A 16,460-nucleotide genomic window follows, 5' to 3' on the forward strand; every position below is an offset into this window, starting at 1 on the left:
TTACTTAGAGATCAGAAGGGGCGGAGGAATTGCACAGGGGAGGTCGCTTTTGTTTTTGTGTTCTTAGGTTGCCTGGTTTCATATTGTGGCTGGATTGGTTCCTGCCAGTGATTTCTGACAGTTGTGAGAAGTACTCCCTTTCCTCTCTCCTTCTGCCCCCAGCTTTTTCTAGGCAAAGTTATTCATTAGAAACAGAATCAATGCAACCAGGTTGGGCTGAATGCAGATTTGTGTGCATCACTTATCCCCTTAATGTTTTGCCAGTAAGGTTTAAGTTCTAAAATAAAGTTCACATAATGGGTGAGGCATAAATTAAAGCTGGAATGAAATCCATATTATGCAAAAGTTTAGTTCTCTATGACAGCAGGGAGTCTTGCATGTGGTAGCAAAAAATTCAAGCATGGAACTGATAAATTGAGAGAGAGAGAGAGAGAACATACAAGGGAGAGAGGGAGAAATGCCTGTTGCTGAATTTGTTGTGCACACTCCATTACTTCTGTTGATAGGAGCTTTGATACCTTTCTGGTTAAACTCCATATCTGCATTGTTGGGTTGTATTTAGTTCAAGTTCAGGTGTATATGTCTGGGGCAATCATGCCATTGTATGCTTTTATACAATATTAATGTTATATCAGTTCTATGTGTGCATGTTTTCTCCTCTCCCACCCCAAATTATGTTGTATCCTGTTCCAAATTTCTTGCTTGTCTTCTGAAGTCTAAAAAGCCAGCTAATGCTTTCATTAAGGTGAGCAAATCTGATAAAACATAGGTTGTAATCATTTATAGAGAAGATATCTGCAATCTGTCTGCAATCTGTTAATCAAAGTTTCACTAAATCTCTAATGTTTTGTTCTGCAGGGAAATAACTTATAACTATAAATAGTAAAATAAGTTTATAGTCTACTGCAGAGATGTGCAAATTGATTCAAGCTTGAATTGGAGTGATTCAAACTCAAATTGAATTTCCCCTAAAATGGAGGTCCTGATTCAAGTTTGAATCAAATCATCCAAATTCGAGTGCCTTTTTGAGGCAATTTCTCCAAGGGAGAGCTGGTCTACCAGTTGGGGTCGGTGGGTAGACCAGCCCTCCAAGGTGGGCTGATGCGCTGACAGGGGCAGATAGCTGGTCTACTAGCCAACCCCAATTGGTAGACCAGCTTGCCTTAGAAAAAAATGGTGCTCCAATCACTCAAATCGATTCAAGGTTAATTTGTTGAAACAGCTGGCCAGGTCAGCTGTTTTGATGAATTGATTTGAGGATTTTACGATTCTACTTGAGATTAAATCACAAAATCCGATTCGTGCAGATCTCTAGTCTACTGTAATACCTCTTGTGTATGTTGAGAAGCTTTTCATGTGAAATAGTTTAAGATTACTGCGCAGAAACTAAAATTTCAATATGTTCATCTGTAAACTGAAGGTTCATCCATCAGTGTTCCCTGCAAAACTTTCTGTCTGCCTCAGATTTTTTCTAAGGGCTAAAAAACCTAGGCTCCTGGTTCTGAATTTGTACTTGATATCCAAGTCATTTCTATCTTCTTTTTACTCTTTAACCTACAGTTTTGACAGATTGGGTGGCAGCCAAGTAGTACAAAGGGAAAGGGGTGATCGAATTTATAGTGAAACAGTTATCTGACAGCTTCCTGTGATATAGGAGTTGCATAATAAGGGTATGTGTTCTGCTAAATGTTGTTGTTTAAGCAAAATATTGATAGTCTAGGCTGAAGTAACAACAATAGAAACCAGCATGAAAAAGTAGGTTTAGTAGTAATCATGATGGCAATAAATCTTTCTCTTCCCTTTTATTAAGGCATTATTTGACACTTTTATGTGAAACTGATTGCGATCAGTCACTGGATCATCCTTGTTACTGTGTATTGTTGGGGAATAACAGTGCTTCATTAAGCATGACTGTGTGGAAGTATTATCTATTGCTAATATAGCAAGATAAATAGTCTTAGGTTTTCACACATGTTTCCATCAGCTTATTTTCATGTAAAATTCATCTTGTTTGATTGTGGCAGGAAGAAAACTAATCCTGTTCAAGCTCCAAAAAGTGTTTAAGAAATACAAGCCAATTTTGTTTTTCATTTTGTTTCAAGGTTATACTAGATTTCACTGAGCAGTCACCCTGTGTATGCAGTAGATGGCACTGTGCATTGTTCGAGTAGTTTTGCATGAGATCAAGAGTGCCTCTGACTTGCACAGTTCAGCTGTCCTAGTATGTGATAAAGAGCATGTTGAAGTTGTTTGACCTGTGCATGGCAGACAGTTCATGAGTCGTTATAACCTGCTGTCATGTGGAACAGCTGAGAAGGAGAACAGTTGACCTGGCAGTATACAGACACTTAATCAGGTTGGGAAAGTCAAAGAGAAGTAGTTCTGGTGCTGGGTGTATCTGACCTGTGTGTACCACTGATAACAGAAACTAGTGTGCTTAAAGGAGAGGGTGTGTATTTAGGTTATGATGGCTTGGCCCTATGAATGGGTTGGGTCATCAGTTGTTTACTTAGTTCATGAATATTGGCTTTATCTTGTTGGTATTGAGATGAGTGGAAATAAATGCTGCCAGTGTGCTTTAAATATTGATCTTGTTCCAAAGGAAAAGCAAGTGGTGCAGCCATCTTCTTGTGAAGCTGGATTGCTTCCTTCAATACCTTTTTGTGCAGCTTGCATAAACCATTCTGATGGTCAGGCATACATTGGCCTATCATCTTCACAGGGCTACTGTGGGCAGTGGTGCCCCAGGAATAATGAAGGAGTTGGACTCTCCCATGCTGCCTTGGTTTTTTGTAGGTTGTGGAATTTTCACATGGTTCTGGATTCGTCCAGATTTTGCACTATCATGAAGTTTCCATGTCTACTCAAAACTTGACTAATACTTGAGAGACCATGTAATGTAGTGTTTAGAATGTTGACTAGGACCGGGAATGCCGGGATCAAATAGTCACTTGGCCATGAAGCTTTCTGGGAGACTTTTGCTGAGTAGCACACTCTAGTCTTACCTACTTCACAGGGTTGTTGGGAGAATATAGTGGTGGTCATGGTGGTGAACATATGTGCTGTTTCGAGCTCCTGGGAGAAAGGATTGGATATAAATGTAATTATGTATTAGTATTTTTAAATTAAGGCATATAGCAAGAGCTCAAGTTTACTAGGGAAATGTTGCCTCCTGGTGGTTGAATTAGAGTTTAGCTCTAGTTGAATATCCTGGGTAGTATTTTTTAAATTATGATTTGTATTCTGTCATGGAATGCAAGCACTATGGATTCCCAGGCATTCTCCCATGTAGACCCAAACCCAAAGATTGCTGCCTTCAGACCACATCGGCGAGACTTCTTTAAAGCAGAACTTTGAACACATTGCCTGAAAAACCTGGTTGATTTGCTGATTCAGAGGAGCATCTCGTCCAGTCTTTCTCTAGATAAGCTTTCTATATGAAGGAGGATTTTAATTTCTTGAGCAGGGTTGGGAGCATATTTTAGATTCTGTATTTCTATACCTTATAAATATATATACCAATCATTTCCAAGGATAAGTAAAGTGGTGTGTGTGGGGGGGTGGTGGTGGCGGCGGTTTCTACTGGTCACACACAGTGTCCTGTGCTCTGCTCTTGTGTGATCTTTGGAATCCACTCCATGGGGCTAGTAGTTTGACCCAATATTTTTCTATACTTAAAAAACAACAACTTTAAAGGTTCACCCAGTGATGCAACTAAACCAAAGTGTGTAAGGGTTCTTGGGCGTAGACAGTTCTAGTAATAGCTGGATATGTGTTGTTGGAAAACTTGCACGCTTAAAATCTTGACGTTTGTACTTCTAGTTTTGTCACAACATTCACTCAGCTGCTGTTGTAATTGCCTATGGCATAGACAATTATAACAGCAGCTGAATGAGTGTTGTCACAAAACTTGAAATAAGTCAGACTCTGTGTTTATTACTTATACACTACTTGTGTTAGAAGTATTCATATCATTCTGGTAAGTTCACCCAATAATGCAAGTAAGCCTTTCTTAGACTAGTATTCAGAATTTGCTTCTTTTGTGGTAGAAAATTATTATTTTCCTGCACATTCATGTGATGGGAAGCTGGGATACAGTAGAACAGCTTGCGATTCATTTTTGTGCGAAAATGCAAAAATCAAAACTACTAATGAAAAGCCTTGTAAAGCCTGGAACAGAGGTGCACTTGGTAGGGTAGAGGAAACAAAATATAATAATCCTGATTTATAATCATTCACAGATGTATGAACCAAACTTAAATTATGACAATATTATTTCTTCTATTTCTGTTTGTTCTTTAGATTAGGAGAGGAAAAGTAGGTGCCTTGTCACCCAGGTGTCCTAGACTTTGGAATGTTCATGGCTGTTTCTAAAAGTGTTTATACTGTTTTCCCATCCATCTCTGAAAATGGCCAAAGAAATACCAAAGCCCTTAAGTACTACTGGTAGTTCTGCCACTGAGTTTTCTTCACTCGTTTCAATTTAAGCTGATACTATCCCCGCAAGGCAAAAAAGGCTAGCCCCGATACATAAGGGGGATAAGGCAGGAAGGTGGGAGTGAGGCAGGAGACCCCATGTGGAGATTCACAAAGTTTTGATGCAGGAAAGAAGTCCTCCTTCTACACTGATTGTGACAATAGCTAGAGCAACTGCATACACTACCTCCTTGACATCCCCTCTTCCAGTTCAGGAACTCATCTCCCCCACCACACCACACCCCTGTACTAGGAGACTTTCAGCCCTCTTATCCACCAAATTACCCAGGAGTGTGCATGCAATACTAACCAGCTTCAGTGACATAATTGCCAGTTCTAGCCAGCTTGGTGTTCTGCATCTGCAGCTAGGTGGTGGTGGGGAGGTTGAGGGAAAGATGAAGAGTTTCAGCTAGAAGAATCCTTAAGATTGCTTTGCCTCCGTTCACAAAGGTCAAATGGTCTGCCGGTGTAGATGAGATGTCTGTCAGTAATCACAAACCATTCAAGTGGTTACTGTTGATATTTGAACTGTCTAGTTGTAGTACTAAATATCCAAAATAATGCTGGATACATTACAACATTGGATACAATGTACAACTGTGTCTAATTTGCTGCCAAGTCTAACACTATTGGATACTAGTGCCAGCATTCTGTTAGTACTTTATTTACATTTAGCTTATCACTAAATTATGTTTCTTTTTCTTAGAATGTCAAAGAGCCATAGATAGGCTGTTTTTTTATTCATTTGTCATCTTGAAATATCTTGCTTAATTAAGTTTATATTGTCCTAGTGCTACTGTTTAAGGATTTGAATCAGACAGTGCAAATGGAAACTTCAGTATCTCTGGTTGCTCTTGACAACAGCATTCAGCATGTTGCACAGCATTCAGCACTTTAAAAACAATACCTTTGTAAAGTCTTTGTGGATCTCATAAGCTCTGTTGTAATGCTCTGTAGTGGATCACTGAACTTACTCCTGTTGATATAGTGTTGGAAGTGCTGAGTAGGTTCAAAGGTAATAAAACAGAACTTGGATCTCAGAATCAAGGAAAAGGTGTTGAGAACTTACTCTCAGTTGTTCAGTGCTTTACTGGAGTTCTCCAAAGTATCTCATGTGGGTAAGTATGATGATTTTGGGATTATCGAACTTGTAAGTGTGGCTTTAAGGCTGTTTTTGAATCTGTGGTTGTGTTCACATTGCCTTGTGATAAATTATTATGCTGCAGACATAGCATTATATGTTCAAGGGGCCTGGGCAATGTAGTCCAACATACAGAATACAGTACTGATTCTGTAATTATGCCAGCACTAGTACCTACGCAGTGTTGATTGCATGAGAGGCTTATGCTGCTGATCTGTAGTTGTATAGGTATGGTGGAATGATTTTGTGGTTGATTAAGGTTATGGTACAGCTTAAGGGAAAAAATATATACGCACACACTGAGAGAAAGACAAGATCTTTGTCTTAAAATAGCAGTCTGCTAATTGCCATTGATGAAATAAAGTTTCTGGTTGTCTTGGAACAGTAAACTTCCTAGTGCTTTAACACAGAGCAGCTGGAATTAGTGCAGTAGCACTGATGAGGCTGAAGTGCACTTTATAGTGTTTAAAGAACTCTATAGGATGAAGCAGAGTACTAGTCAGTGATAAGTTGGCTTATGTATGTGCATAGCTAGCATGTCGCTCTTGAAATGTGTACATGGCATGGTGGTTGGGAAAGGGGCTTGAATTTATATAAGACTCTAAATTAGTAGGTCTCTTATGTCATGCTGAGAGACTGGTGAAAGATACGGACGATTATGGTGAATGGAAACTTAGTGCATAATTTTAACAGCAGGAAAGTGCTTCTTTGAAAACATCTATTTGATTTGCTTCAAATGTGTTATGGCATAACATGTCTCTCTATTTGCATTTCTGGGAAACTACCTTCCTTAAATAGTAAGATGTGTGCCCATTGAGTTAAGCTGTTTTAATTTGTTCTAAGCCACCTTGGTAGTCATAACGGTTGAAAGGTGGATGATACATGTGACTACAAATTCATATATTATAAAGTGACTCAGTGGGTTTGACAGCAGTTTCTTGGATAAGCAAGAGTGGAAAAATGTGCTGGTGGTAGTCTTAGCAGACATGGGCACTGTTGACTCTTCCCACTTTGCAAAATCTCAGTGACCAATTGGGAAGAAGCTAGTATTGTGAGAACTTGCATATTCTTTGTGTCATGAGACTTGTAACAACTGTTTGCCTACATTCAACCTTTTTGTTGTAATGGGATAGAATTTCATGATCTCCGATAAGCAGCCAAAATGCACGGTAAGTCCATAGGCAGTGCTTGTGGAACTCCAGCCACATTACGTTGTGCAAGCACTCGTGGGCTAGTACAGCCGATATTTAAGAATGTTAATTCCTGTGTAGTGATATCTGGAGTTCAATGGTAATTACTTTTGAACTGATTCAGTGGTTGCAGCGAAAAGTAAGCTTACCATGTCCCCTCTTGTTAATCTGTTACTGTCTTAAAACCATCTCACACAGAATTGGGACAATTCAATACAGATTACATTTCTCAGCATTTACCAACTTGAAATTTATTTACATTTACAATGTTGACATATTAGTTTTCGCAACTAATTGTGGAGCTCTTCTGCATGAACTCTAAAAAGGGATGGATGACCTATTGTGTGGCAAGTTTTAAAAAGAAAAATGCACTGAATACCTGGTCCCCAATGCAAGCTATTGGTTAAAAGTTTGCTGACCTGGGTCTTCCCCTGAGATGGACTGTAGTAGGAAGTGTATGAGGTTTTCACATAATGCTTGTTGGTAGAGAAGATTATTATGACTGTGTATCGACCTAGAACCCTTGGTTTTGTTGCCAGAAAAACAAACACACACACAAGTTTTGAAAGACCGTGATAAGGTCTTATCCGTGACTGGCCTTTCTGTCTATCTATAATTTGTGCTAGATTGTAGCTCTTTAGAGTGTGGGGGTGGGAGGAGAATGCAGAAATGGCAGGGAGTAAGTTTTTCTGGGAATATTTTAGACCAGCAAGTTTTCTTTAATTACTAAATATTTTGAAAAAAGTTTGACTTGTCCAATACATGCACTTCTTGATGCCAAGAATGAAGTCCTGAATACACTCTCTTGTTCTGTGTTGATTACTGTTCCATTATATGTGGAACTGAAGCTGATCTATCCCGTGGATACAAAATGATTCTCTTCCTTGGAGGCCTTCAGGGGAGCCTTAAAGACCCATCTTTTTAGCCAAGCTTTTAATGATACCTAGTTTTAATTTTAATGTGGTTTAAATGTTTTTTATTTTAATTGTGTTATGATGTGTCTTTGATTTTAATGTAAACCACCCTGAGCACTTTTAGGAAGGTTGGTATATAAACTGAATTAATGAATGAATAAATATCTTGTAAAATCTCAGTCTGTTCTCTGACTTGCTTGGTAGGTTTAGTCCTCAGCCTGGCAAACTGCCTCGATTGATGGGAAAGTTTTAAATAGATAATGTGTTGACTCCTCTTAATGATAGGGCAAGCTTTTAAGAAATGTGGGGGGCGGGGAGGCAGAAGGGAGGTATACTAAGCTTTATTGCTTGAGCTCTGCATTCCAGGTTAGTAAGGAAAACCAGCCAAATCACGTAGTTGTAAATTAGAAAGTAGGAATTGATACTTAAATGGCTGATGTGTAAATAAAACAGGAATGAATCTACTATGAAATACTACCCCAAATGTCAGTGTGTTATAATGTCTTAAAAACAAACTTCCAAGCAGTCGTGTTCCTAGACATTGAAGAACTGTATTCCATATGCAAAGTAAATAATACAACTGTTTATCATAAATATGCTTCAGTTCTGTCCAATGCCTGGGGAAAAGGCTTCTTAAAAACGAATGTACTGCTCAGTTTGTGAAACTTTGTAGCACTTGGTTTATCTTATGACTGCACAGAAAAAACCTGCTGCTGCTTTCTGCGAGCAAAGAAATGCATAAGCGTCCCTGCAAAATGTCTGTCTTTCAGGTTGGAAATGCTCTTCTACCATGTTTGGGGAAACCCTTTTGAATGTAGTGCGTTCAGAATTTTCAGTACCACCGAGCTACTTGCTACAGTATTGACTTGGAAAAAACCTTGATTTCATTAGCTTTATATTGCAAACTAAAATACAGTGTTTGTTTGTTGGTTGGTTGGTTGGTTGGTTGTTAAATTTATACCTTGCCTTTCACTAAGAAAATCCCAAGACAGCTCACAAAATTTTTTAAAAACAAGGTTATAAAAAAGACACATTAAAACATTGAGCTGAAAATATAAAAACAAATCTGATTTTTAAAAAATTAAATTAAAACACAAGCATAAAAACAGTACAAAATACAAGAAGCAGCAGTGGAGACAATCGTATAAAAGCCTGGGTAAAAAGCCACGATTTGACATGCTTTCTGAAAACTGTGATGGAGAATACGGAGTAGATACCCACCGGGAAAGCATTCCAGAGTCTGGGGGCAGCAACAGAGAAGGACCTGTCCCAAGTTCACGGCAACCTAGCCTCCCTCATTGTCGGCACCCAGAGCAAAGCTTTGTTTGATCTAATTGTGTGTATACCTTTTGCTGTTTTATTCACAAGATACACTCTAACCTTGGACTTAGCTGCTGGGAAGGCAAGGATTAAATTTGTTCCAAGTTAGTTTGCATTTTTGTAAATATGCCTTCTAAACTGACAGAATCCATACAAACTGGAAAGTATGAGCATTAAAATCCAATGCTGAATTAAAGAATTAGCATGGTTGACTGTTGCTTTCTACTGATAAGCCGCTGTTGCACTGAATAGCTAGCTTGCCAGGGGGGAAACTGCAGCACTAATTGGAGGTCTCTGTCTGAGCTGTGATGCATCTAAAAATGCTGACACAGAAGAAGGAATGATGTTTAAGAAGCTCTTCAGGGGCAGGAGCTGGAAAAAGAGAAATGAAAGCTAGGATGTGGAGTAATATTTGAATACTCACTGCTTTGGAGAGAATGCTGCCACTTCAGAATGGGGCTACAGATTAAATAATTTGATTGGATATTGGATTTGATATCAGGAGGCTGGTTTAGTGCTGATTTTACTTCTTGGACAATCTTTATTTATTATTTAGTTAGTTAGATTTATATGTCGCCCTACTCCCATAGGACTCAGGGCGGTTTACAAGCAATAACATACATAGCAACGTAATTCCATAAAAATATATTTGACATAACCTCATAAACCACAACCCCATACAATATTCATTCTACATGACATAATAAGTATTTCCTCAGCCATTCTTGCTTTAAGAAGTTTGGAGCAGCAGTGTTCAGGATCACTATCAGAAAACTACTAGGGGCTGGATTCTAGGGATTAGGATGAGGAAACTTCACACCTCCCCCCCATATGCTAAATAACTATAGTCAAGGTGTGGGGTTTGGTTTTCTTTGGTATACAAAAGACATTATAATTTAAAAGACATTAGTCAAAGGGGTGTAATACATGCTTTGTGTGCTTAGTGTCCCAGATCTAGCCCCTGGTTTCTCCAGCTAAATATTTTTTTTTGGTCAAATGAGGGGAGGCAGCATGATCTTCAGTGATTGCCTGCTTCTTTCTGTGTTAACAGATTTGCTATGAAATGTTGTTGTTACTACCCTCCGAGACTAAGTTTAAGCTAAAGTTGGGGAAATGAACTCAAATTGGGTGCAAATGTGCATTCAGCCACGTTACCTTAATATGGTAGTCAAGAAAGCTAGCCATGGGCAGATACACTACAATATCAGGGTGTTAAGGAGGGAGCCACGGAGTCAGGACAGATTCCTTGAAAACAGAGGTTCTTGAAGAACAGTAACTTACAAGAAGATAAAGCAGTAGTTAATGATCTCCTGGGGAGCCACTGACCATGGTTCAACTCTGAAGAGATTAAGTCCTTAAGAATGGCACCAAGCTTTCTCAGATATGCATTCAGAGGTTCAGGGTACAGGCATAGGGGACAGAGGTGAGGTAGGAAAAAATAGAGAAAAAGAGACAGCCACCATCATATACTTACCTTAGGCTGCTCTGTGGAGCTAGAGATTGGTAGAGCTAGAGATCTCAGGTCATGAAGTTGCTGACTTGATTCTTGGGAAGGAGGTGATGAACTTGAGTTGCAGGGAGGAAAACCAGACTAGTAAGGCTTTCTGGCTCAGGGAGAAGGCAGCGTGCCCAGCAATGGCCAGGATCTGCTAACTGGGGTATACTGAGATACCTTGAGGAATGTGGGGAGCAGTGTTCTCTCTAGTTTTTTCCATCTATATGTGGAATTAATTTTGTTCTGAGTGGCAGTATTAAGGTAGCACACATACATTCAGAGTGGGATTATCCTGATTGAGCCCGAGCGGGATCTAAAATTAACTGAGCGGACATTAAACGTGTGAGTGTGTGCATGTGCATGCCATAGAGGGAACAAGGTTGGGAAGACTAGCAGTGCAGGGGAAAATGGTCTCTATAGTGCAAATATATAAGTGAGAGATCTCCTGGAACTGTGGCACACCATGGAAAAAGGGATGGGAAAAAGCAAATGCATGCAGTTGTACCACAAAAGCAAGGAACAAAGGCGTCTGATAGGGAAAAGTTAGCCTGGGGAGATGACTGAGGGTTTGCTCATCCTGGCAACAATCCTTAATGGTCTTAAAAGGTTTTGCTGAGTCTTCAACTTGCTGGCGTGTCAGATGTTTTGAGGCATTTTCTAAAGACAAAGGATTCGGGGCAGACATTTTCCTACACAGGTATTTTTAGGCAAGGCAATAGGGGAGTGATTCCCAGCATGACTAACTGAGACTAGTCCAGGGAGCTATTATTGGATAGGGCACAACATATCTTGAATGGCTGCTGGCGTTCCATAGTACTTGCTTTTAAAATCTTCCTCCAAGACTAATGGGAGGGGAAACTAGTCTATCTTGTTTTCTATTTCCCCAGTATGCCTGAGGGCAGAAAATAGCTAGAATGGGTCTTCTCTATCCATTGTGATCTTGTTATTGATCTTAAGGCATCTCCAGATCAGAATGACTTAATCCATTGACTGGGGAGACGTGGTTATGTGGTTTCCCAGCTGCAACCTGAGTGTAACTACTGTGGGAAAGGCCAAGAATCATGTTATGGAAGTTAATATGCAGCCAGGCTAGGCACGCTGGGCAACATCTGCTGTTGCCTGTGCCTCCTGAAATTATGTACTTGAGAGTTGGAGGACCATTGGGGACATAATTTTGGGAGGCACAAGTGACTGAAAAGGAAAGGGGAATTCACTGGGAAAAAGTACCCTTTCATATGATGGAAAACCTTACTGTGTCAGCACAGGGTTAATTTGAGTGCCTCACCACCTTGACTTCAGTGGAAGGAAGGTGGGCTATAAATAAGATTTTAAAAAATATATCACATTATTTTCTGATAATGGGGAGCTACTTAATATGTTTAATTGTCAGGTACATGAAATGGAATATGATTCATTGAAACACGTTCAGAGGTATTTAAAAGGTTGTATCATAACTACTGCATTCTGTGACTGAAAGGTACTTCCTTTCACATGAGCGCATAGATTTTGGACAACTGTCCCTCTTAGAAACTCCCTGAACATAGAAAGCTGCCATGTACTGAGTCAGACCATAGGTCCATCTAGTTCAGTATTGTCTACACAAACTGGCAGTGGCTTCTCCAAGGTTGCAGGCAGGAATCTCTCTCAGTCCTACCTTGGAGATCTCAGGGAGGGAACTTGGAACCTTCTGTTCTTCCCAGAGCGGCTCCATCCCCTAAGGGGAACATCGTCTCCCATTTACATGCAACCAGGGCAGACCCTGCTTAGATAAAGGGACAAGTCATGCTTCCTACTACAAGACCAGCTCTCCTCTTGCATCCCTGCTAGCTTCAGAGAGTCTTTGGACTTTCAGGAGTTAGTTTTTGGAGACCATGATGGGCTGCTGTTGGAAGGAGAATGCGCGGAAGTTCTCTTGAAGGAATGAAATTCTGTACATGCCAGCATTGGCATACAACCAAAAGCATTGTGGTGGTGTTTGTTTTTTGGCCTACTTGATTTCTTTTAGATAACATTTTTTTAAACCATGTGTTGCTGTGTCCAATAGGAGTAGTAGTATTTTGTACCCAGGAAGATATTCAGAATTATGTGTCCCAACTTACTGGATGAAAATCCAGCTCCCCCCACCCCCAGTTTTTTTAAATAAAACTAGTGCTTTATATTGTGTACTCCAGTCCTGAGCAAGTAAAGAGCCAGCGTGGTGTAGTGGTTAGAGTGCTGGACTAGGACCGGGGAGACCCGAGTTCAAATCCCCATTCAGCCATAATACTAGCTGGGTGACTCTGGGCCAGTCACTTCTCTCTCAGCCTAACCTACTTCACAGGGTTGTTGTGAAAGAGAAACTCAAGGATGTAGTACACCGCTCTGGGCTCCTTGGAGGAACAGCGGGATACAAAATGTAATAATAATAATAATAATAATAATAATCAACTCAAAAGCATGTCCCACTGAGTTAAAATGGATGCAATATGCACAGGATCATTTGCACAAGAGGATGAGTGGCACTGGTAGAAATGTGGAATCATTTTTTACTATGCCATTTTACTTCATGGCTAAAAGGGGATTTGAATCTTGTTTGAATCAATACCCTATCTCCTCCTCCAGCTGAGATAGTGAGAAAAAATGCTGTATAAGAATGTATTATGGTAAGGCCTAAGCAAGATAAAAATTATATTAACAAGCCAAGATGGAGGGACCCTAAAGGACACTGCTCAAGCCAGACTGGTTGCAGGGGGGAGGGGGTTTATTTTTCACCTAAATTGCCCCTCACTATGTTAATGTTCCCAGTACTAGCATTTGAAACTAGAATGTTCAAATCTGAATATCTGTATGAAAGCAGAACACCTAATGACAAATCCTATGACTTCATATAATTTTATGGAGATAAAATTAGGATTTTTGCTCATGCATAAATCACCATAAACTGATTTTTTTTAATTGTAGCCAAAAAAGTACAAAGTCAGTCTTTCTCACATGCGCGCGCACACACACATGTGCATGCCAGTCTCTCTTGCCTGCCACTTCCCTTTTTATGTTGTCTTCTTTCCAAACTCTCCACTTTCTGTCTCTCCCCCACCCCCGCTTTCTCTGTCACTCTAAATAGTGATTTCTCACTCTTCTTCTTTCCTACCTGCTTTTGGAAACAGCCTCTCCCCGCAACTCTGTGTGATTATACCTGGTAAGGAGCACATGATTTCAAAAATCTTGAGTGGCTGTTTTTGCTCCCTGCTGTCCCATTGCCTCACTTCTGCTCATTTCTTTCATTCTCCCAGTGTCATGGCAGCGGAGGAAGGAGATACAGCACCTGTGCTGCTGCTGGGTCCAGACAAGGGAAGGAGCGAGGAAGCAATATCTGGCCCAGCAGTGACTGGTGGTGGCAGTGAGAAGAGTCTGGTGGAAGACTGGACAGGTGTGCATTGCAGAGTGGGACCCTCTTTAATATTATACCCAGGGACCCAGCTACTAGGAAGAACAAATGCCTGCTTTTCTATAGTCTAAATGCTATCGAGTGGAAGTTAGAATTGCTGTGCAGTCGTAAAATAGGACTGATGGCAGTATAAGATGATCCTCTGAGTCTGACTTTATTTTAAGTTTTTCCACAGTCCAAGGAGGTCATCCTCCAATAGTATGGGTTGTGGAATGAACATGTTCCAAAGACAGGACCAAATTCAGAACTGAAGGTGTGACTAGCTTCCCGCCTGGGAGATTATGCTCCCTAAAGCAAGGTGTGCTATCAGTGATGTGGTCCCTCTGGATGTGGCTCAATCTACTTCTCTAGACCATAGCGTATTTCATTCCAGCTCCACACCAACAGCTATGGTCCCCTTTCCCCATCTCTTCAGAGAGGTCATTTTGGCCAAGTGGGCTACCCCTACTTCCCCCAAAGCCCTGGGTCATATCCCCACGAAGCACTACAACTTACCCCAGGGTGTCTCTTCCCTCCTGGCGATCCCCTCTGTGGATCCCTCAGAATGGGCGGAGTCCACATAAATCCATTTTTTGGATGACCTCCTGATCAGGGCTCCTTCATTCAAGCCCAGCAGGCAGTCCAACAGACACTTTCGGCTCGAGACAACCACGGCTTTTTAGTCAACCAACAGAAAAGCCACCTCATCCCGTCCCAATCCCTCCTGCACCTGGGGTTGGTTTTTGATATTTCTCAGGCAACACTTCCCTTACCACCGGAAAGACTAGAGAAGCTAGAGGCCCTCATCCTTCCTCTTCTGCACACACTGTTGGTGGACTTGATGACTCTAGCCCAATTACTGGGTTCCATGATTGCCTGTCTAGAGTGCACCCCATGGGCACAATGGCACTCCCACCTCCTCCAGTGGCTTCTCTTTACCTTCCAGGAGGACATCATGGCCTGCATTCACAAGGAAGTCTGGCTTCCACCAGAGGTTTGGCAATCTCTACGTTGGTGGTTTTCCTCAGCCATGCTGCAAAGTCTTCCCTTGGTTGTCCTGGACTGGTCACAGTGGACACGAGCCTCCGGGGCTGGGGTGCCCACTGCAATGGCCAGTATGCGCAAGGCACCTGGACCCTGCTTGTGAAGAATCACAACATCAACTGGTTAGAACTCTATGCAGTACAGGTGAAACTCGGAAAATTAGAATATCGTGCAAAAATCCATTAATTTCAGTAATGCAAATTAAAAGGTGAAACTGATATATGAGACAGACGCATTACATGCAAAGCGAGATAAGTCAAGCCTTAATTTGTTATGATTGTGATGATCATGGCGTACAGCTCATGAAAACCCCAAATCCACAATCTCAGAAAGTTAGAATATTACATGGAACCAAGAAGACAAGGATTGAAGAATAGAACAATATTGGACCTCTGAAAAGTATGCAGTGTACTGTGCTTGATTGGCCAGCAAACTTGCCTGACCTGACCCCATAGAGAATCTATGGGGCATTGCCAAGAGAAGGTTGAGAGACATGAGACCAAACAATGCATAATTGCTGAAGGCCGCTATTGAAGCATCCTGGTCTTCCATAATACCTCATCAGTGCCACAGGCTGATAGCATCCATGCCACGCTGCATTGAGGCAGTAATTGCTGCAAAAGGGGCCCAAACCAAGTACTGAATACATATGCATGCTTATACTTTTCAGAGGTCCAATATTGTTCTATTCTTCAATCCTTGTCTTCTTGGTTCCATGTAATATTCTAATTTTCTGAGATTGTGGATTTGGGGTTTTCATGAGCTGTACGCCATGATCATCACAATTATAACAAATTAAGGCTTGACTTATCTCGCTTTGCATGTAATGCGTCTGTCTCATATATCAGTTTCACCTTTTAATTTGCATTACTGAAATTAATGGACTTTTGCACGATATTCTAATTTTCCGAGTTTCACCTGTACATCTAGTTCTCATTCAATTCCTTCTGATTATTAACCACCAGAACATTCTAGTGCGCATGGACAACATGATTGCCAAATCTAACATCAGTCAGCAAGGCGGCACCTTATCATGTTCCTTCATGGCTGAAGTCTTAAGGCTCTTCCATTGAGCAGAGAAACACTAGTCCTCTATAGTGGCAGAACACCCCCAAGGCATTGTGAATTCCCGGGCAGATTGGCTCATTTGCCAGTCTATAGACCAGGCAGAGTGGTCTCTGCATCCAGACGTCTGTCTTCAGATCAATCACCACTTGAGGAATCCACGGGTAGACTTGTTCGGCTCTCCTCACAACCATCTACTCCTGAGGTTTTTCTCCTGCATCTTCTCACCACGGGCGGAAGCGATGGATGTCCTAATGGCCCCTGGGCCACCTTTGCACCTTCACCCCGACAGTAGTCATAGGCAGGCTCATTCAAAAGATCTGCATCAAAGTAGCAGAGCTGATTCTGATCACCCCGTTCTGGTCATGGAGACCATGGTTTTCCGACTTTCAACAACTTTCAGTCCACCTGC

General features: G+C 41.1%; 1 protein-coding gene across 3 annotated transcripts in view; it reads left to right on the plus strand.

Moving 5' to 3' along the window:
- Positions 1-16,460, plus strand: part of MCU (mitochondrial calcium uniporter) — a 161,547-nt gene that overhangs the window by 1,020 nt on the left and 144,067 nt on the right. The window contains exon 1 of one of the 3 annotated variants that reach the window (XM_053310642.1): positions 590-745. The exons of the other annotated variants lie outside the window; for them this stretch is intronic. Within the exon in view, the coding sequence (XP_053166617.1) occupies positions 605-745 (141 nt within the window). The 5' untranslated portion in view covers positions 590-604. Of the gene's footprint in view, positions 1-589; positions 746-16,460 lie in introns of those variants that run through there. 3 annotated transcript variants of the gene reach the window in all.

Source organism: Hemicordylus capensis, chromosome 3 (genome assembly GCF_027244095.1).
Source record: "Hemicordylus capensis ecotype Gifberg chromosome 3, rHemCap1.1.pri, whole genome shotgun sequence".
NCBI classification, from domain to species: Eukaryota; Metazoa; Chordata; class Lepidosauria; order Squamata; family Cordylidae; genus Hemicordylus; species Hemicordylus capensis.